The following is a 22,470-nucleotide window of genomic DNA, read 5'->3' on the forward strand; positions in this document are numbered from 1 at the left end:
TTGCGTATTTTTTTTTTTTCCCTGTCAGGTGTGGTGGAAGTGTACCGCGTCACCAGGCGTGTGGAGCTCGGCATCAAGGCCACAGCAGTGAGCTCTGAGAAGCTGCAGCAGCTGCTGAAGGACATCAGCCGCGTGTGGAACAACCTCATGGGCTTCATGTCACTAGCCAAGCTCGCTGTAAGATACTCAAAAAAAAAAAAAACATAAACCTGCCAGAGCACAGGACAGTTATAAAGCACATGCTTATTTATGTATGCAGCTGCTTTTACTGCCTTCTGTCATCACCCAGACATGTTTGCACTCTCAAGTGCAGGCACACAAGTACCCATGATAATAGAGCAGTGAAGGTCAATTCACAATAAAAAACCTGCCAATAACATAATGAAATGTTAGTGAATCCAGTATTGTTGGTCCATTAGGGTAAAATCAATGATCCATTGATCTGGATGCAATGTAGCTGGAGTCTTTTGATAGGCCAGTGTTCAGATCGACAGGGATGACAAGGACGGTATAGATTTATTTATCCAGCTGTCTGCCCGTGTCTGTAAAACAGAAACAGAGGTGGAGAAGTGTCGTCATCCACAGAGCCAGCAGAGGAGGAATATGGTTTTCAAACCGCTGAACATAAAACTGACACAAAAAGAGCTAATGTTTAATTGAAGCAGGCAGGTAGTTTTTCTTCTTAAAAGTATAAGGATATACCTGTATGTGCTGGTATTGGTTGTTTTTACTCTAGAAGTTAAGCAAAGTCCTTGAAATTGCTGATGCTCTGAGATGTTTACTGTAGGCAGACTTGTTCTCACTGGTGTTATTATAAGAATAAAATGACTACATTTTCCCCTGTAGCTGGAAGTAAAATTGCTTTGTGTGTGTGTGTGTGTGTTTAGCCTGATGAAAGCTCCCTGGATTTCTCCTCCTGCATTCTGAGGCACGGCATCAAAAATGCCAAGGAGTTGGCTTGTGGGGTGTGTCTGCTCAACGTTGACGCTCGCAGCAAGGTTTGTGAACACACACTCACACACACGCAAAATAACTGTTAAGGGATACACTTTTACATAAATGTTGTTGTGCTCGTCCACAGTGGATAACAACTGACATTTCTTTGACTTTGAAACGTTTTGCAGAACAAAGAAGAAAGCACTATTGGACGTCTGTTTAAACGAGTATGAGACAGTCAACTGTCAACCAAATCTCATTGCACTCTTTCCTACTGGGGGCCTGGGGGTCCTATTCTCCTCTTACCGACGAGCCCACTGGGGGGCCAAAGTGACAGGATTCATGTCTTTCCGCTGTTCCTCACTCACAGGCGAACAACAGTTTTCTGCCTAGAAACATAATGTAACAGATAGAAAGCATCAGACTGTTCTCTGAGCCCCACCAACCTGAGTTACTGTTTGTCTGTCTGTCAGGCCTTTAGTTCTCCCACAGCTCATAGTTTACAATGACAACTGTGGCAGATTTACCACTCTTTGGTAACTATTGGTCCCTTTATTTCAAACAGAAGTAAACAGTTTGATGTTACTATGTGCTTATATTTCTAGCTCACTGGTTTGAAGTAAGCATCCTCACCAGCTGATGATCTGTGTCAAAGACTCATAAAGAAAGAGAATAGTTCTTGTATTGCAGTTTAGAGCTAGTTAGTCCTTTCAAAACAGTATGTTTCAGTTTTAACATTACAAGAGGGAAGACTTTTAGGATGAGAGTAATGTGTTTGGCAGATGCAATCCTCTTTCAGGTAAGATGGCTGGAGTGTAAATTTCCCCAAATCCAGTAAAAAGCAGAACAAAGGTGCTAAGTTTAGCTTAAACTCTGATAGCACCCAGGACCTGCTTCCAACGCAGTAAGGAAATACGACACAGCGGATAGAGTTGGATAGACGTGACAGGTATACTGTGCCTAGTTATGGTTGCCAAGCTATTATTGGACAATCACTGTTTGGAGGTGGGGTTCAGCAAACTCTCAGTTTAGGTTATTGTTGTCTCCCTGCTTTTATACTGACGGATGACTAAAAGAAAGTGTCTAAGGATAATAATGTGAGGTCTTGAAATAAGTGAGAGAGGAGAGTTGTCACTTTGGCGCCTCAGGGTGGGTTTTTGCACTCTGGGATTGGTTCTTCAAGGTCACAAAGGTCGTCACTTTGTCTTGAAAGGGTTTCATTTTCTATTCTGTCGCCTCTATCTCAAGGTAACTGCTCACCTGCAACTTTCATCTAACAACCATCGGTGTTTCTGATAACTGTTCAGTTATTAACTCTGACTGGGGCACTATGTGCAGAATTGCTGTATGTCTGCCTCCTCGCCTACGGTGGCTTTGATTTTCATCGACGTGGGCCATTAATGGTACTCTCAGACCCTGCGGTTTAGAGGGCAGGATGGTGGCGCAGATTGTTTCTTGCGTTCCCTCTGCTGCTCAGCCAGAGCCAGATGGATGGTCCAAGCAAGATATGGCTGACTGAGAGGCATCTAGGCTGCGAGCAGATGTGGCTTACACATTAGTCATAAGCAGGGAGTACAGCTGATAATAGACCTCAACACACAAACACACTCTCTCACTCACCTCTCACTCTTGTGTGCATACAGACAGGCTGAAATTAAAGCAGTTTTATTTTGTCTCTGTGCCACTAGCATGAGATTAATAACCCATCTTTTAATTACATTTTTGGCAGAGCCACACTGGTAGGAATGCATAAAAGCCAAGTTGAGAATAGCAACCCCTCAGAGTATAATGAAGTGAAAAAATGGCTTTGGCTTCAGCAGACGGTACTGATTGTTGCATTGTCCTTTAGTGAAGAGGCACTGATTTGTTTTTCAACCAAAGGTACAGAAGGGTGGAGATGTTGATGTGTCATCAAAGAAATATGAAAAGTGCTTGACAGCTTAATGGCTCCTGTTCAATTCATGCTATGAATTTTAACCTTTCAAATGATTCTTTCATATTTTTTTTTTTACCATTTGCTGATACAAATAAAGCCAAAAAATCATATTGTCATATTAAGTCAGAGTTGAAATTTTCTCAGTCTCACTTTGTTGCTGTTGGATGTTGGACCAGTAATTCTGGGTAGGCTGCACTTTTGGGATGGGCGACCAGCAGCAGCTTCATCTCAACTCAGATTGTGACTCAAAGGCAGCGGCAGCAGTTATAAGTTTTATCATAAGTGCTACTATTTCAGCTAATGATGCTCCAGCTCCTCCGCTGAACGATAAATGCTAATTTGAGCAATTACAGGCAGAAGCACTGGAAAGGATTATAAATTGAATAATTTAGCATTTCTGGCTATTTATATTAGTGCAGGTTTCTGAAGTGCCTCAAGGATTTGGATTGATTATTGAGTCTGTGTGGCTTCGACAGCGCTGCTGATATGAATTTAGATCTAAACTTTGACAGTTTATTCTGTGAATGTTCTCATCTCCTTAACAGTTTATTTTATAAATCTGTTGTTAGGTTGCCCATCTCTGTCACAGCATGCTTTATTGTGGCTCAGGTTAGTGGGGTTCCTACACAGCTAAACAAAGACTTACTCGGCCTAAAAAAGTCTGAGAGTTGACAAAATGCTAAATGTCTCAAAAAGTTAAAAAGTAAAGAACAAAAAAACACATCACAAGCCAAGTCTTGTTGCTGTAAAGAATATTTTTTAGCTACAGATGAATTCAGTTGCTTATTCATGTGTCGTGGTCTCAAGCCCCACTGCCATTACTGCTGGGAGAGAGTTGAACAGAAAATATTTACACAGACAGTGAAGCAGAGATGTTTAAAGTTAATCACGGCCATTAAATGAAGGTAGGTGAAGTCTGTGTTAGTGTGGATGTTTGGATGTGTGTCGAGTCTCAAAACACTAGACTGACATTGGTTATGACACTGGCTTTGGATTTCGTTGTGTCCACAGTCCATGTTAGGTCATTAAACCCAGCAGGAATTAAATGTTAGCTTATGATTTAAATCATTAAATGTAGTTATTTCATCATTATCAGAAGCAATGTGTTGTTCAATTAAAATCAGAATAGGGCTAAAATTACTGATTATTTTCTTTATAATGTAATGATTATATTATGAATTAATATAACTAACTAAAAGATTTCAGAAAATAGTGAAAATATCCATCACATCTTCTCAGAGTCCTATGTGACATATTCAAATGGGGTTTCATCCGACAAACAACCCAAAGATTTTTGGTTTATCATTGAAGAAGACGAAGAAAACCAGCAGACCTTCACATTTGGAGCCAAAACTGAAGCTGTAGCTGGTGAATTTAGGCCATTTTTGCTAAATAAATGACTTAAGCAATTGATCATTTTTCAAAATAGTTTCCAATTAATTATGTCGATCAAATAATCAATCAATTCACTAATTTTTTCAGCTCTAAATCTGAGAGCTCTAAACATGTGCTACTGTGAAAGTGGAATTGCAGCCAGGAAACGTAGTAGATCGCTCTGTTTTCAGCAGCTCCTCCTGGGGTCTTTGTTGGCAAAACATGTAGATTTAGCAAGGTGAAATTGATTTCATGGGGCAGAGGCTTGTGGCTTTTACTTTAGGTTTGTTTTGTTGTTGTTGGAACAGCTGAAAACAGTACAGCCCTGAAGAGATGCCTAGACGTCTGTTCAAACTGGACATTTTGCTGTAGTAATGACAACTAGGCCTGCAACTCGCAGTTATTTTCATTATTGATTAATCTGCTGATTTTTTAAATTGTTTAGCCGATGAAAATTGTTCTGAGCTAAAGATGATGTCTTCAAACGTCTTGTTTTTTAGTTAAACCAAGAGTCCAAAATCCCACAAGTTTCCAATGAAACAAAAAAGCAGCAACTCTTCTCTTTTGAGGGACTGAAATCTGCAAATATTTAGCATTTCAATATTTTTGCTATAAAACTATAAATATAGAAAAAAAATAGTTGCATTTTATTTTTCTGTCAATAGACTGATTGATTAATTGATTAATTGTTTCAGCTAATTATTACCATTATTAATAATCAACATGTATTCGGTGCTACAGGATGTGCTGGACAGATTTCTTGGCAACAGAACTTAAAGAAATAAAATACTTTACATACATCACAGTGTTATACACGGGTCCATAAGTGAAAAGCCATCGTAGTAATAGCAGCTTGTCTACTTCTCTACCTTGATTGGTCTATAAACAACAGTGGCCGAGCTGTGATAGACTGCTACTATGAGCATCCCCAGCACTGACTAAAATCTTCAATCAATATTTAAATGAATCATCTCTTGAATGGTGAGATAGAAAATTTGTAAGAGCCTTTGGGGTAATAACTTTGATTCCTTCATGTTCTCACCCACAAACATGCTGGTAATAGGGAGCTCCTGGTGATACAGCTGATCTCAGTGTTTGCTTGCTGCCTATTCTGTATACACTTTCTTTCCCTCTGGGCATTGCATAAACATGTTGATTCCTCTTATGCTTTCAGGCATTGACTAAAGACAGTGAGAGGAGGTTAAGGGTAATTATGCCGCATTTATTTTTAATTCTTATAGAAATATTAGACAGTCTAGAAAGCAGAGTGTAGATTCAAGGTAGATTTTAATGTTATCTAACCATGTAGTGGCTCAGTCTGAATCCCTAACCTTTACATACAGCTACAAAGGTCAGGAGAATTAGAGTCAGTTCTATCTGACCAGCATGAATACTCTCATTCGTGTTTTAGAGTGGAGTTCCCAGAGGCTAAAAGGTTTAATAATGTACAGCATCAGTCTAGTTAAAACAGCCTAATCTAGCCTGCATTCCCTGCCATACAGGTGAAGTCTAAGAGAAGCTGGAGAGTTAGAGAAGGAATGGCTCTGCAGTGAGAGCAGGAGGTGTTACTGTGTGACCACCCTTTCATTTTGCATCCTCTCCCTTCAACATTCCCAGCATTGGAAGTCTTAAGTGCAGGCTTGTGGAAACAAATAGGCCAGGGCACAGAAGAGCTCTGAAAGGAGATTGCTCTGCTTGTGAAATCTGAGCATGTGAGACAGTGTGGAAATATGTCATTCAGTTTGCGTGAGAAAGCCCTTCATCCAGCGGAGTGTCTGTGCTGCAGACTGCGCTTGGGCAGGTGGAAATATATTTGTCTTAATGGTGTGTTGTGGTTGGGTATTTTTTTTTGTATGCAGTTGTTCCTTTCTGCATGCGTCTCCCCTCTCCTTCTGTGTGGGAGGCTATGATTCACTGCACATGACTCATTCCTCTCTCTGGCTTCAGCTCCAGTATTTCACCAGGGATGCAAACTCTTAAACTGCGCATCACACACATTAGCATCTTCCGATTGCATACGCAGCGCTACAGCTGGGCCCTGGTGAAAATCCAAACTCACATCACGGTGCTCAAATGGCGGTCAGATCAGGCACAAAAGCAGATCCTATTATGAAGCAACAGGCTGAAAACATGTTTTGCCAGAGTGAAAGTTCATGTCGCCCTCTTGTCTTGAGCAAAATAAATGATCCACATTTGCTAGAACAGAGCATGGGCAATAATGGACAGTGCTCCAGCATTATCCTCTGTTAAACAATGGCACAGCAGCACGTGGTTAAACTTCCTTGCAGTACTTAGGTTCTTGCCAGTTTGAAGATATAAAATTACCAGATTCAGACTTTTAACATTGTGTTTTAGATGAATAAACTGCATAAAGGCAGTGATACACAGGCATCACTGATGGAGTTAAAATAAATAAAAGAAACAGCAACATCTTGGCCAGATTAATTTAATTGTCTGTAAAACAGATAATAAGCTAATCTACAACATCCAACCTTTTAGAGAATAGTTTTACTTTTGTTGCACCACCTTGCAACATGCTTTTAGGATTCAGATATTAATCATTTTTTGTCATTTTAATACATATATTGTATGTCTCAGCTCCCTTTGTGTCTCTTTTAGTGTTATGTGGTGTACATTTATTTATTACACCGCAATCACAGAAATACCAAGCAGGCTGTCTTGCCTCTACCAGTCTCTCCAACGGCTTAAATGTGTCACAGCATGTAGGATCCTTGCTCTGAATTCAGCATTCTTCAGAAAAAAATTTGATTTTCAACTTTGCTGAAAGTCTAGATGTATTGGAACGCTTTAGATTTTAATGTGATTGATGAGATGTTCACAGCATGTGCATCAATTCTGTGGATTGAGATTTTCACCTTTTGAGCTGTACCTATTTGATGTTATGTTTTATTTCAGTGCAGTGGAATCTTTTAGGCTTCTTTTTTACCTTTGCACAATTACTCACACAAATTCATACTAGCCATTTTGAAAAAATAAGATAGAGTCTTTGAGAGCCTATCCCAGCAGGTATTGCAAAACCATGTGTATTGGAATCCTTTTTTAGCCCGAAAGGGCAGGAATGTGCTGCAGGGTCATGAAAATGTAATTCATATACTGAAGCATATATACTATAATAAGGCATAAAAAGTCATAGTATAGTAAGGCATAAAAAGTCATAATATAGTGAGGCATAAAAACTCATTGTCTAATAAGGCATAAAAAGCCATAGTATATTAAGGTACTGAAAGTCATAGTATAGTAAAGCATAAAAAGTAAAATTATAGTAAGATATTAAAAGTCATACTATAGTCATGCATAAAAATGTTCTAGTAAGGTACAACAATGTCATATTATAATGCATAAAATGTCATTGTCTAATAAGACATAAAAGTCATAGTACATTAAGGTGCTAAAAGTCATAGTATAGTAAGGCATAAAAGTGTCATAGTATAGTGAGGCATAAAAAGTCATATTATAGCAAGGCATGAAAACGTTATAGTACATTAATGCATAAAAAGTCAGTAGAATAAGGCATAAAAGTGATACTGTAGTAAGGCAAAAGAAATCATAGTATAGTAAGGCATGAAAAGTCATAGTATAGTAAGGTTTAAAAAGGCATAGTATAATAAGGCATAAAAATTCATAGTATAGTATAGCATAAAAATGTTACAGTATAGTTAGAAATTGACACGTCATATTATAGTAAGGCATAACACGTCATAGTATAGTAAGCCTAAAAATGTTGTAAAACGTCATCATTTAGTAAGGCATAAAAATGTCATAAAACGCCATAGTATAGTAAGGCATAAAAATGTCATAAAATGTCATAATATAGTAAGGTATTAAAATGTCAAAAACGTCATCCTTTAGTAAGGCATAAAAATGTCATAAAACATATTAGTATAGTAAGGCATGAAACGTTATAGTATAGTAAAGTGTAAAAATGTAAAAAACCTCATCGTTTCGTAAGGGATAAAACGTCATAGTATAGTAAAGTATTAAAATGTCAAAAACGTCATAGTATAGTAAGGCCAGTGGCGATTGCTCTAAGACTGCAAGGGAAGCTCAGCTTCCCCTAAAATGTCAACAAAATAATTGGTCAAATATGTACTGTTGTGTGTACATTTAATTGACTAAATATGCGCTAGAACACGTTCATCTTTTGTTCAGAATCAGCTACTTATCACAGGTAACCGACACGACTTCTTCTCATTCATCCCCGCAGCGCCACAGTGCTTTACACAGTGCAGACGCCGAGCGTCTACTGACTTCAATGGGGAAGCATAGAGTGGGTTGTTCCACTGCAGCGAAACTAGACGGTCATTGGATAAATGCTGGGCTTTGTCCCGCCCATCGGACGCTCAGCGTCTCTGGGGGTCTATGGGACAGTGGGCTGGCCTGGACCCTCGGCTTCTGCATGATGATTGGATGATCTGTCTGAGGCTGAGTCCCCTTTTGATTGACAGCGAAATGAGCGAATCAGCGATCTTGAAGTATAAGCATCCACCGGAGCAGTTTTCAAGTTTTTCATTCCGTTGTTCGGAGTTGATCTGGAGACGTTACTGATCCTCAGCGACTTTGTCTTTGTTAAAAACGACTAGCGTTTGGTGACTCTCTTCTGTCACTGTGCGAATTTACATTTAAATAAACGGACACATTTTATGATGTAGGCCGAAAAATGAGCTTCCGCTCCTTATAAGACCAGCAGCCGCCACTGAGTAAGGCATAAAAGGTTATAGGTATATAAGGCATAAAAATGTCATAAGACGTCATAGTATAGTAAAGTATTAAAATGTCAAAAACGTCATAGTATAGTGAGGTATAAAAATGTCATAAAACGTCATTGTTTAGTAAGCATGAAACGTCATAGTATAGTAAGGCATAAAAAAGTCATAAAACATCATAGTATAGTAAGGCATAAAAATGTTAAAAAACATCATCGTTTCGTAAGGTATAAAACGTCATAGTATAATAAGGCATTAAACGTCATAGTATAGTAAGGCCTTTTATGCCTTTTTTTGACGATGTATGGCATACTATACCATGACGTTTTTTGATATTTTTATGCCATATCATATTATAACGTTTTTTGGCTTTTTTTCCCCTTACAATAGTATGTTGTTTTATTCCCTGCCATACTATGACGTTTTTATGACCTTTTTATGCCTCAATGTACTATGACGTTTTTTGTCATTTTTATGCCTTAACATACTATAACTTTTTTTGACAAATTTTGCCTTATAATTCTATTTCATTTGATTATTTACCATATTATAACGTTTATATGATCTTTTATGCGTTAATATACTATGAGGTTTTTTTGACGTTTTATGCCATACTATACTATGACGTTTTTTGACATTTTTTTGTCATGCAATATCATGTGAGTTGATACCTTAATCTACTATGACGTTTTTATTACCTTTTATGCCTTAATACACTATGATGTTTTTTTGATATTTTTATGCCATACTATACTATAACGTTTTTTGGCATTTTTTTGCCGTACAACACTATGTGAGTTGATGCCTTACCATACTATGAAAGTTTAATGACCTTTTATGCGTTTTTTTTGATGATATATGGCATACTATACCATGACGTTTTTTGATATTTTTATGCCATACCATATTATAACATTTTTTGGCTTTTTTTCCCCTTACAATAGTATGTGAGTTGATGTCTTACCATACTATGACGTTTTAAAGACCTTTTATGCCTTAATATACTATGATGTTTTTTTGACGATTTATGGCATACTATACTATGATTTTTTTTGTCATTTTTATGCCTTACAATAATATTTCATTTGATGCCTTACCATACTATGAAGTTTTTATGACCTTTTATGCCTTAATATATTATGATGTTTTTTTGATGTTTTATGCCATACTAGATTATGATGTTTTTTGGCAATTTTTTGCCTTACAATAGTATTTCATCTGATTCCTTACCATGTTATGACATTTTTATGACCTTTTATGTCTTACCATACTATGATGTTATTTCGGCGTTTTATGCCGTACTATACTATGACCTTTTTTGATATATTCATGCCGTACTATACTATAACGTTTTTTGGCATTTTTTTGACTTACAATACTATGTGAGTTGATGCCTTACCATACTATGACAGTTTTATGACCTTTTAATGCCTTAATATACCATGATGTTTCATGCCATACCATACTATGACTTTTTTCTGGCATTTTTATGCCTTACTATACTATATATACAAATGTCAAAAACGTCATCCTTTAGTCAGGCATAAAAATGTCATAAAACGTCATCGTTTAGTAAGGCATTAACCTTCAAATTAGAAAAGTAGGAGAATAAAAATGTCAAAAACCGTCACAGTATGCTATGGCATAACAATGTCACAAAACATCATAGTATAGTAAGGCATGAAACATCATAGTATAGTAAAGCATACAAATGTCATAAAACGTCATCCTTTAGTAAGGCATAAAAATGTCATAAAACGTATTAGTATATTAAGGCATAAAAAGTTATACTATAGTAAGCCATAAAAGTCATACTATAGTCAGTTATTAAAAGTCATAGCGTGCTAAGGTTTCAACAGTCATATTATAGTAATGTATAAATATCATACTGTAGTAAGGCATAAAAAGTGATAGTATAGAAAGACACAAAACATCATAGTATAGTAAGGCATAAAAACGTCATAGTATAGCATGGCATAAAAAGTCATAGTATAGTGAGGCATCAAAAGGCATAGTATAGTAAGGCATAAAAATGTCATAGTGTAATAAGACATAACAATGTCATGGTATAGTAAGGTATCAAAAGTCATTGTTTAATAAAACATAATAAGTAAGTAAGTATAGTATAGCATAAAAACATCACACTATAGGAAGGCATAAAAATGTCATAGTATAGTAAATGTCATGACACAGGTCACGGTTAGGAAAAAGGGAAGTAACATATACAACCAGATGTTATTGGTAAAGCAAAAGGAAATTGTATTTTAAGGCATAAAACGTCAGAGTATAGTAGGCAATAAAACAACATAGTATAGTAAAGCATCAAACTAAATAGTATTTTAAGGCATAAAAATGTCATAGTATAGTATGGCATAAAAATGTCAAAAACCGTCACAGTATGCTATGGCATAACAATGTCACAAAACATCATAGTATATTAAGGCATAAAAGGTCAAAAAAACATCATATTATATTAAGGCATAAAAATGCCAAAAAAACATCATAGCATATTATGGCATAAAAGGTCATATTAAGGCATAAAAGGTCATACAAACGTCATAGTATGCTAAGCCATCAACTCACATACTATTGTAAGGCAAAAAATGCCAGAAAACATCATAGTATAGTAAGGCCTTTTATGCCTTAATACACTATGATGTTTTTTGGCAATTTTTTGCCTTACAATAGTATGTGAGTTGATGCCTTACCATACTATGACGTTTTTATGACCTTTTATGCCTTAATATATTATGGCATAAAAGGTCATAACAACGTCATAGTATGGTAAAGCATCAAACTAAATAGTATTTTAAGGCATAAAAATGTCAAAAAAGTCATAGTATAGTAAGGCATAAAAGGTCATAAAAACGTCATAGTATAGTATAGCATGGCATAAAGAGTCATAGTATAGCATGGCATAAAAGGTCATAAAAACGTCATCCTTTAGTCAGGCATAAAAATGTCATAGTATAGTAAGGCATGAAACATCATAGTATAGTATGGCATAAAAGGTCATAAAAACACCATAGTATGGTAAAGCATCAAAGGAAATTGTATTTTAAGGCATAAAACGTCATATTATATTAAGGCATAAAAATGCCAAAAAAACATCATTGTGTAGTATGTCATTAAAATGTAAAAAAACGTCATAGTATAGCATGGCATAAAACGTCAAAAAAACATCATTGTACATTAAGGCATAAAAGATCATACATACGTCATAGTATAGTAAAGCATCAAAGGAAATAGTATTTTAAGGCATAAAAATGCCAAAAAAACATCATAGTATAGTGTGTCATAAAAATGTCAAAAAAAGTCATAGTATAGCATGGCAAAAAACTTCAAAAAAACATCATAGTGTATTAATGCATAAAAAGTCATAAAAACGTCATAGTATTGTACAGAATAAGATTACATAGGATAGGGAGGCATAATAATCCCCAAAATCATCATTGTACAGTATATCATAAAAATGTCAAAAAAGTCAAAAAAACATCATATTATATTAAGGCATAAAAGGTCATACAAATGTCATATTATGGTAGAGAATAAGATAACATAGGATAAGGAGGCATAATAATACAAAAAAACATCGTAGTATAGTATGCCATAAAATGTCAAAAAACGTCATAGTATAGTATGGCATAAAATGTCAAAAAAACATCATAGTATATTATGGCATAAAAGGTCATAAAAACGTCATTATTGTAGAGAATAAGATTACATAGGATACAGAGGCATAGTATTACCAAAAAACGTCATAGTATAGTTTGTCATTAAAATATCAAAAAACGTCATAGTATAGTATGGCATAAAACGTCAAAAAAACATCGTAGTATATTAAGGCATAAAAGATCATAAAAACGTCAGAGTATAGTAGGCAATAAAACAACATAGTATAGTAAGGCATGAAAATGCCAAAAAACATCATAGTATAGTATGGCATAAAAATGTCATAAAACATCGTAGTATAGTATGGCATAAGACGTCAAAAAAACATCATAATATATAAAGGCATAAAAGGTCATAAAAACATCATAGTATATTAAGGCATAAAAGGTCATAAAAACGTCATAGTATGGTAGGGAATAAAACAACATAGTATAGTAAGGCATGAAAATGCCAAAAAACATCATAGTTTAGTATGGCATAAAATGTTAAAAAAACATCATAATATATTATGGCATAAAAGGTCATAAAAACCTCATCGTATGGTAAAGCATCAAAGGAAATAGTATTTTAAGGCATAAAAATGCCAAAAAAACATCATAGTATAGTATGTCATAAAAATGTAAAAAAACGTCATAGTATAGCATGGCATAAAACGTCAAAAAAACATTGTAGTATATTAAGGCTTAAAAGGTCATAGAAACGTCATATTATGGTAGAGAATAAGATTACATAGGATAGGGAGGCATAATAATATCAAAAAACGTCATAGTATAGTATAGCATAAGACGTCAAAAAAACATCATAGTATATTAAGGCATAAAAGGTCATATTAAGGCATAAAAAGTCATAAAAACGTCATAGTATGCTAAGACATCAACTCACATACTATTGTAAGGCAAAAAATGCCAAAAAACATCATAGTATATTAAGGTATAAAAGGTCATAAAAACGTCATAGTATAGTATGGCATAAAACGTCAAAAAAACATCGTAGTATATTAAGGTATAAAAGGTCATAAAAACGTCATATTATGGTAAAGCTTCAAAGGAAATATTATTTTAAGGCATAAAAATGCCAAAAAAACATCATAGTTTAGTAGGTCATAAAAATGTCAAAAAAACGTCATAGTATAGTATAGCATGGCATAAAAAATCAAAAAAACATCATATTATATTAAGGCATAAAAGGTCATACAAACGTCATAGTATGGTAAAGCATCAAAGTAAATAGTATTTTAAGGCATAAAAATGCCAAAAAAAAATCATAGTATAGTATGGCATAAGACGTCAAAAAAACATCATAGTATATTAAGGCATAAAAGGTCATATTAAGCCATAAAAGGTCATAAAAACGTCATAATATGCTAAGACATCAACTCACATACTATTGTAAGGCAAAAAATATCAAAAAAACGTCATAGTATAGTATGGCATAAAACGTCAAAAAAACATTGTAGTATATTAAGGTATAAAAGGTCATAAAAACGTCATATTATGGTAAAGCTTCAAAGGAAATAGTATTTTAAGGCATAAAAATGCCAAAAAAACATCATAGTTTAGTAGGTCATAAAAATGTCAAAAAACGTCATAGTATAGCATGGCATAAAACATCAAAAAAACATCATATTATATTAAGGCATAAAAGGTCATAAAAACGTCATAGTATGGTAGAGAATAAGATTACATAGGATAGGGAGGCATAATAATACCAAAAAACGTCATAGTATAGTATGTCATTAAAATATCAAAAAACGTCATAGTATAGTATGGCATAAAATGTCAAAAAAACATCATAGTATATTATGGCATAAAAGGTCATAAAAACGTCATAGTATGGTAATGCATCAAAGGAAATAGTATTTTAAGGCATAAAAATGCCAAAAAAATATCACTGTGTAGTATGTCATTAAAATATCAAAAAACGTCATAGTATAGTATGGCATAAAACGTCAAAAAAACATCGTAGTATATTAAGGTATAAAAGGTCATAAAAACGTCATATTATGGTAAAGCTTCAAAGGAAATATTATTTTAAGGCATAAAAATGCCAAAAAAACATCATAGTTTAGTAGGTCATAAAAATGTCAAAAAAACGTCATAGTATAGCATGGCATAAAAAATCAAAAAAACATCATATTATATTAAGGCATAAAAGGTCATACAAACGTCATAGTATGGTAAAGCATCAAAGTAAATAGTATTTTAAGGCATAAAAATGCCAAAAAAAAATCATAGTATAGTATGGCATAAGACGTCAAAAAAACATCATAGTATATTAAGGCATAAAAGGTCATATTAAGCCATAAAAGGTCATAAAAACGTCATAATATGCTAAGACATCAACTCACATACTATTGTAAGGCAAAAAATGCCAAAAAACATCATAGTATAGTATGGCATAAAACGTCAAAAAAACATCCTAGTATATTAAGGCATAAAAGGTCATAAAAACGTCATATTATGGTAAAGCTTCAAAGGAAATATTATTTTAAGGCATAAAAATGCCAAAAAAACATCATAGTTTAGTAGGTCATAAAAATGTCAAAAAAACGTCATAGTATAGCATGGCATAAAACATCAAAAAAACATAATATTATATTAAGGCATAAAAGGTCATACAAACGTCATAGTATGGTAAAGCATCAAAGTAAATAGTATTTTAAGGCATAAAAATGCCAAAAAAAAATCATAGTATAGTATGGCATAAGACGTCAAAAAAACATCATAGTACATTAAGGCATAAAAGGTCATAAAAACACCATAGTATGGTAAAGCATCAAAGGAAATAGTATTTTAAGGCATAAAAATGCCAAAAAAACATCATAGTATAGTATGTCATAAAAAGTCAAAAAAACATCCTAGTATATTAAGGCATAAAAGGTCATAAAAACGTCATATTATGGTAGAGCATCAAAGGAAATAGTATTTTAAGGCATAAAAATGCCAAAAAAACATCTTAGTATAGTATGTCCAAAAAATGTCAAAAAACGTCATAGTAAAGTATGGCATAAAACGTCAAAAAACAGCATAGTGTATTAAGGCATAAAAAGTCATAAAAACGTCATAGTATGGTACAGAATAAGATTACATAGGATAGGGAGGCATAATAATCCCAAAAAATGTCATAGTATAGTATGGCATAAAACATCAAAAAAACATCATAGTACATTAAGGCATAAAAGGTCATAAAAACACCATAGTATGGTAAAGCATCAAAGGAAATAGTATTTTAAGGCATAAAAATGCCAAAAAAACATCATAGTATAGTATGTCATAAAAATGTAAAAAAACGTCATAGTATAGCATGGCATAAAACGTCAAAAAAACTTCGTAGTATATTAAGGCTTAAAAGGTCATAGAAACGTCATATTATGGTAGAGAATAAGATTACATAGGATAGGGAGGCATAATAATATCAAAAAACGTCATAGTATAGTATAGCATAAGACGTCAAAAAAACATCATAGTATATTAAGGCATAAAAGGTCATATTAAGGCATAAAAAGTCATAAAAACGTCATAGTATGCTAAGACATCAACTCACATACTATTGTAAGGCAAAAAATGCCAAAAAACATCATAGTATATTAAGGTATAAAAGGTCATAAAAACGTCATATTATGGTAAAGCTTCAAAGGAAATAGTATTTTAAGGCATAAAAATGCCAAAAAAACATCATAGTTTAGTAGGTCATAAAAATGTCAAAAAAACGTCATAGTATAGCATGGCATAAAACATCAAAAAAACATCATATTATATTAAGGCATAAAAGGTCATAAAAACGTCATAGTATGGTAGAGAATAAGACTACATAGGATAGGGAGGCATAATAATACCAAAAAACGTCATAGTATAGTATGTCATTAAAATATCAAAAAACGTCATAGTATAGTATGGCATAAAATGTCAAAAAAACATCATAGTATATTATGGCATAAAAGGTCATAAAAACGTCATAGTATGGTAATGCATCAAAGGAAATAGTATTTTAAGGCATAAAAATGCCAAAAAAATATCACTGTGTAGTATGTCATTAAAATATCAAAAAACGTCATAGTATAGTATGGCATAAAACGTCAAAAAAACATCGTAGTATATTAAGGTATAAAAGGTCATAAAAACGTCATATTATGGTAAAGCTTCAAAGGAAATATTATTTTAAGGCATAAAAATGCCAAAAAAACATCATAGTTTAGTAGGTCATAAAAATGTCAAAAAAACGTCATAGTATAGCATGGCATAAAACATCAAAAAAACATCATATTATATTAAGGCATAAAAGGTCATACAAACGTCATAGTATGGTAAAGCATCAAAGTAAATAGTATTTTAAGGCATAAAAATGCCAAAAAAAAATCATAGTATAGTATGGCATAAGACGTCAAAAAAACATCATAGTATATTAAGGCATAAAAGGTCATATTAAGCCATAAAAGGTCATAAAAACGTCATAATATGCTAAGACATCAACTCGCATACTATTGTAAGGCAAAAAATGCCAAAAAACATCATAGTATAGTATGGCATAAAACGTCAAAAAAACATCCTAGTATATTAAGGCATAAAAGGTCATAAAAACGTCATATTATGGTAGAGCATCAAAGGAAATAGTATTTTAAGGCATAAAAATGCCAAAAAAACATCTTAGTATAGTATGTCCAAAAAATGTCAAAAAACGTCATAGTAAAGTATGGCATAAAACGTCAAAAAACAGCATAGTGTATTAAGGCATAAAAAGTCATAAAAACGTCATAGTATGGTACAGAATAAGATTACATAGGATAGGGAGGCATAATAATCCCAAAAAATGTCATAGTATAGTATGGCATAAAAGGTCATAAAAACACCATAGTATGGTAAAGCATCAAAGGAAATAGTATTTTAAGGCATAAAAATGCCAAAAAAACATCATAGTATAGTATGTCATAAAAATGTAAAAAAACGTCATAGTAAAGTATGGCATAAAACATCAAAAAAACATCATAGTACATTAAGGCATAAAAGGTCATAAAAACACCATAGTATGGTAAAGCATCAAAGGAAATAGTATTTTAATCCCAAAAAAATATCACTGTGTAGTATGTCATTAAAATATCAAAAAACGTCATAGTATAGTATGGCAAAAAACTTCTAAAAAACATCATAGTGTATTAATGCATAAAAAGTCATAAAAACGTCATACTATTGTACAGAATAAGATTATATAGGATAGGGAGGCATAATAATCCCCAATATCCTCATTGTACAGTATGTCATAAAAATGTCAAAAAACGTCATAGTATAGCATGGCATAAAACGTCAAAAAAACATCATATTATATTAAGGCATAAAAGGTCATACAAACTTCATATTATGGTAGAGAATAAGATAACATAGGATAGGGAGGCATAATAATACCCAAAAAAAATCGTAGTATAGTATGTCATTAAAATATCAAAAAACGTCATAGTATAGTATGGCATAAAATGTCAAAAAACATCATAGTATATTATGGCCTAAAATGTCATAAAAACGTCATAGTATGGTAAAGCATCAAAGGAAATAGTATTTTAAGGCATAAAAATGCCAAAAAACATCATAGTATAGTAGGTCATAAAAATGTCAAAAAAACGTCATAGTATAGCATGGCATAAAACGTCAAAAAAACATCATATTATATTAAGGCATAAAAGGTCATACAAACGTCATAGTATGGTAAAGCATCAAAGTAAATAGTATTTTAAGGCATAAAAATGCCAAAAAAAAATCATCATCATTTTTTGACGTCTTATGGCATAAGACGTCAAAAAAACGTCATAGTATGGTACAGAATAAGATTACATAGGATAGGGAGGCATAATAATCCCAAAAAATGTCATAGTATAGTATGGCATAAAACATCAAAAAAACATCATAGTACATTAAGGCATAAAAGGTCATAAAAACACCATAGTATGGTAAAGCATCAAAGGAAATAGTATTTTAAGGCATAAAAATGCCAAAAAAACATCATAGTATAGTATGTCATAAAAATGTAAAAAAACGTCATAGTATAGCATGGCATAAAACGTCTAAAAAACTTTGTAGTATATTAAGGCTTAAAAGGTCATAGAAACGTCATATTATGGTAGAGAATAAGATTACATAGGATAGGGAGGCATAATAATATCAAAAAACGTCATAGTATAGTATAGCATAAGACGTCAAAAAAACATCATAGTATATTAAGGCATAAAAGGTCATATTAAGGCATAAAAAGTCATAAAAACGTCATAGTATGCTAAGACATCAACTCACATACTATTGTAAGGCAAAAAATGCCAAAAAACATCATAGTATATTAAGGTATAAAAGGTCATAAAAACGTCATATTATGGTAAAGCTTCAAAGGAAATAGTATTTTAAGGCATAAAAATGCCAAAAAAACATCATAGTTTAGTAGGTCATAAAAATGTCAAAAAAACGTCATAGTATAGCATGGCATAAAACATCAAAAAAACATCATATTATATTAAGGCATAAAAGGTCATAAAAACGTCATAGTATGGTAGAGAATAAGATTACATAGGATAGGGAGGCATAATAATACCAAAAAACGTCATAGTATAGTATGTCATTAAAATATAAAAAAAAAACGTCATAGTATAGTATGGCATAAAACGTCAAAAAAACATCATAGTATATTAAGGCATAAAAGGTCATAAAAATGTCATAGTATGGTAAAGCATGAAAGGAAATAGTATTTTAAGGCATAAAAATGCCAAAAAAAACATCATAGTATATTATGTCATAAAAATGTCAAAAAAACGTCATAGTATAGTATGGCATAAAATGTCAAAAAAACATCGTAGTATATTATGGCATAAAAGGTCATAAAAACGTCATCGTATGGTAAAGCATCAAAGGAAATAGTATTTTAAGCCATAAAAATGCCATAAAAATGCCAAAATAACATCATTGTATAGTATGTCATAAAAATGTCAAAAAACGTCATAGTATAGCATGGCATAAGACGTCAAAAAAACATCATAGTATATTAAGGCATAAAAGTTCATAAAAACGTCATAGTATGGTAGGGAATAAAACAACATAATATAGTAAGGCATAAAAATGTCAAAAAAACATCATAGTATATTAAGGCATAAAAGGTCATAAAAACGTCATAGTATGGTAGGGAATAAAACAACATAGTATATAGTAAGGCATGAAAATGTCAAAAAACATCATAGTATAGTATGGCATAAAAATGTCAAAAAACATCATAGTATAGTATGGCATAAAAATGCCATAAAACATCATAGTATAGTATGGCATAAAAATGTCATAGTATAGTAAATGTCACGACACAGGTCACGGTTAGAAAAAAGGGAAGCAACATATACAACCTGATGTTATTGGTAAAGCAAATTTATTGTGTAATCAGGAGGGTAAATTAGTAAACAAACTACAAACAATGTGAGAGGACAACGAACAGAGGGGAACAGGGCAAAATGGATGCTGCTTAATTCAAAACCATAATATAATGAAAAGAGGACTTGAGAAATTGAAATGGCATAAAACATCATAGCATATTAAGGCATAAAAGGTCATAAAAACGTCATAGTTTAGTATGGCATAAAAAAATTTAAAATACGGTAAAGACTAAATGTCCCATACTGGGATTTGAACTGGCAACCGTCTCAGTCTGAGGCAACAGTGCTAACCATTGTACCACAATGCCGCCCAATCACAAACTCCTAAACACTTAAAACATTTTAAAAAAGGCATAAAAATGTCATGAAACGTCATCCTTCAGTAAGGCACAAAAATGTCAAAAACGTCATAGTATAGTAAGACATTAAAATGTCATCGTATAGTAAGGCATAAACCTTCAAATTAGAAAAGTAAGGCACAAAAATGTCAAAAACGTCATAGTATAGTAAGACATTAAAATGTCAAAAAATGTCATCGTATAGTAAGGCATAAATGTTCAAATTAGAAAAGTAAGGCACAAAAATGTCAAAAGCCGTCACAGTATAGTAAGGCATAAAAATGTCAAAAAACGTCATACTATACTATGGCATAACACGTGATAGTATAGTAAGGCATAAACCTTCATATTAGAAAAGTAAGGAATAAAGATGTTTATTCCTGTCTGTAAAACAGATAATAAGCTAACCTACAGCATCCAACCTTTGAGAGAATTGTTTTGCTGTTGTAGCACCACCTTACAACATATTATTAATCATTTCTATGTTTTTTACTCAGTTTTGCCCAAATATGTATGTACTGCAGGAGCATTTAGACATAAGATAAATACCCTACATATCTATCCATCTCTCCCCTGTGTGCACAGATGGGTTTTATTGTCTCTGTGGTTTAGATCTCTTATATTTCACCCTTTCACTCTGACAGGCGTTCAACTCAGAGACGGACAACTTCAAGCTGCTGTATGGGGGCCACCAGTACCACGCCAGCTGTGCCAATTTCTGGATTAACTGTGTGCAGCCCAAACCCCCGGGCCTCATCCTGCCTGACCTGCTCTGAGCTTTGGCTGCAGCTGCCATGGTAACAAGACGGGCTAATCAACATCAGATAGGTGGAGGAACAACAGAGGCTCTCACGTTGGACAGGGAGCAAAAGAAGAATGTTTAAAGTCACTGGATCCCTCTGTATTCTTTTATTTTTTATTCTGAAATCTCCCTTTTGTCACACTTTTGGTGAGCTGTAACTCAGGCTGTGTTCATGTTCATCTGTTTCTTTGTTCAAATTCTCTATATAATTACCATCCATGGTATTGTTCCTCCATGTAAACCACCTAACATATGTAGGTTAGCTGTATACTGTAGGTGATATTTAAATCTATCCCTAATGATGCTTTAACAAATTATTTCAACTGCAGAAAAAGGTTAATTTTACTTTCACTTATATTTAAATTATTAGGTGTGCAATATCATTAAAAATACTGGCAGAGGACATTGGTAAACATCTTGGGTTTTTAATGTCACTTGTTGCTTTGCTTCTATTTGTGAGGAATTTTATTCATGACTCTCTTTATTCCCACTGAACCAGAGCTGTTGAATCATAAGCCTATTATTGTACTTGAATTACATTTGTTGGGCAGGTCTGTTTGATGAAACTCTGTTGCTGTTATGGTTTTAATATGTTTTTCAAAATCTTTAACATTCAAACCATCACTGCTGTGCTGGAAGGCAGATATCTACCTTTTTATGAATTGTGTTAAATTAACTGCTTTGAATGTCTTTTGCACTGTTGGAGGGGGTATTTAAATTGTGTTTTATAGGTATTTTGGGGGAGGGGTTGTTGTGATTTGGGGACTTGAAGGAAACATTGTTAATGGTTGTGTTTTTCTGTCTTGATGTTGTGTGCAACCAGCGCTAAAAGTCTAGAGATGTTGACTGATTCTGAACTAAAATTGCAGCAGCACTTTTTGTATATTACAGTGTGATGCTGTAGCAATGCAATTATGACTGTAATGTGAATGTCATGTAAATAAATGAGTATGCATATAGTTTTAAGTGTCACAGATTATTAAAGTTTTAAAACAAAGGTGTCACTGCGTGCTGCAGTTGATTGGATAAAAAGTTGCATCAGCTTATACCAACTAACTACAGCTGGTAAAATCCGCTAGTGACAGTTGTAATTACAAGTGACAAATAGACCTTTGCAACTAAAAATCCATTTCTAAAACTTATTTTTACGGATTTTGTGAGGATTAAGTAAAAGAGATATTTAATGTTTGGGAGCTTTACCAGTGCTGGTATGTGGATTTTGTTTCCTGCTAGGCTAGCCAGTTCCTCCTGTTTCCAGTCTTTATGTCAAGCTAAGATAACCAGCTGCTGGTACGTAA

General features: G+C 33.4%; 1 protein-coding gene across 14 annotated transcripts in view; it reads left to right on the forward strand.

Moving 5' to 3' along the window:
- synrg (synergin, gamma) overlaps window positions 1-22,131 on the forward strand; it is a 53,259-nt gene extending 31,128 nt beyond the window's left edge. For 9 of the 14 annotated variants that reach the window (XM_056373511.1, XM_056373514.1, XM_056373512.1 and 6 more), the window contains 5 exons: window positions 29-177; window positions 888-998; window positions 1,125-1,163; window positions 5,421-5,453; window positions 21,015-22,131. In XM_056373511.1, the coding sequence (XP_056229486.1) occupies window positions 29-177; window positions 888-998; window positions 1,125-1,163; window positions 5,421-5,453; window positions 21,015-21,146 (464 nt within the window). In that variant the 3' untranslated portion in view covers window positions 21,147-22,131. The remainder of the gene's footprint in view (window positions 1-28; window positions 178-887; window positions 999-1,124; window positions 1,164-5,420; window positions 5,454-21,014) is intronic. The other 5 variants (XM_056373519.1, XM_056373524.1, XM_056373525.1 and 2 more) reach the window with 2 other exon arrangements.
- The last annotated feature ends 339 nt before the right edge of the window (window positions 22,132-22,470 follow it).

This window comes from Seriola aureovittata, chromosome 4 (genome assembly GCF_021018895.1).
Source record: "Seriola aureovittata isolate HTS-2021-v1 ecotype China chromosome 4, ASM2101889v1, whole genome shotgun sequence".
Classification (NCBI taxonomy): domain Eukaryota; kingdom Metazoa; phylum Chordata; class Actinopteri; order Carangiformes; family Carangidae; genus Seriola; species Seriola aureovittata.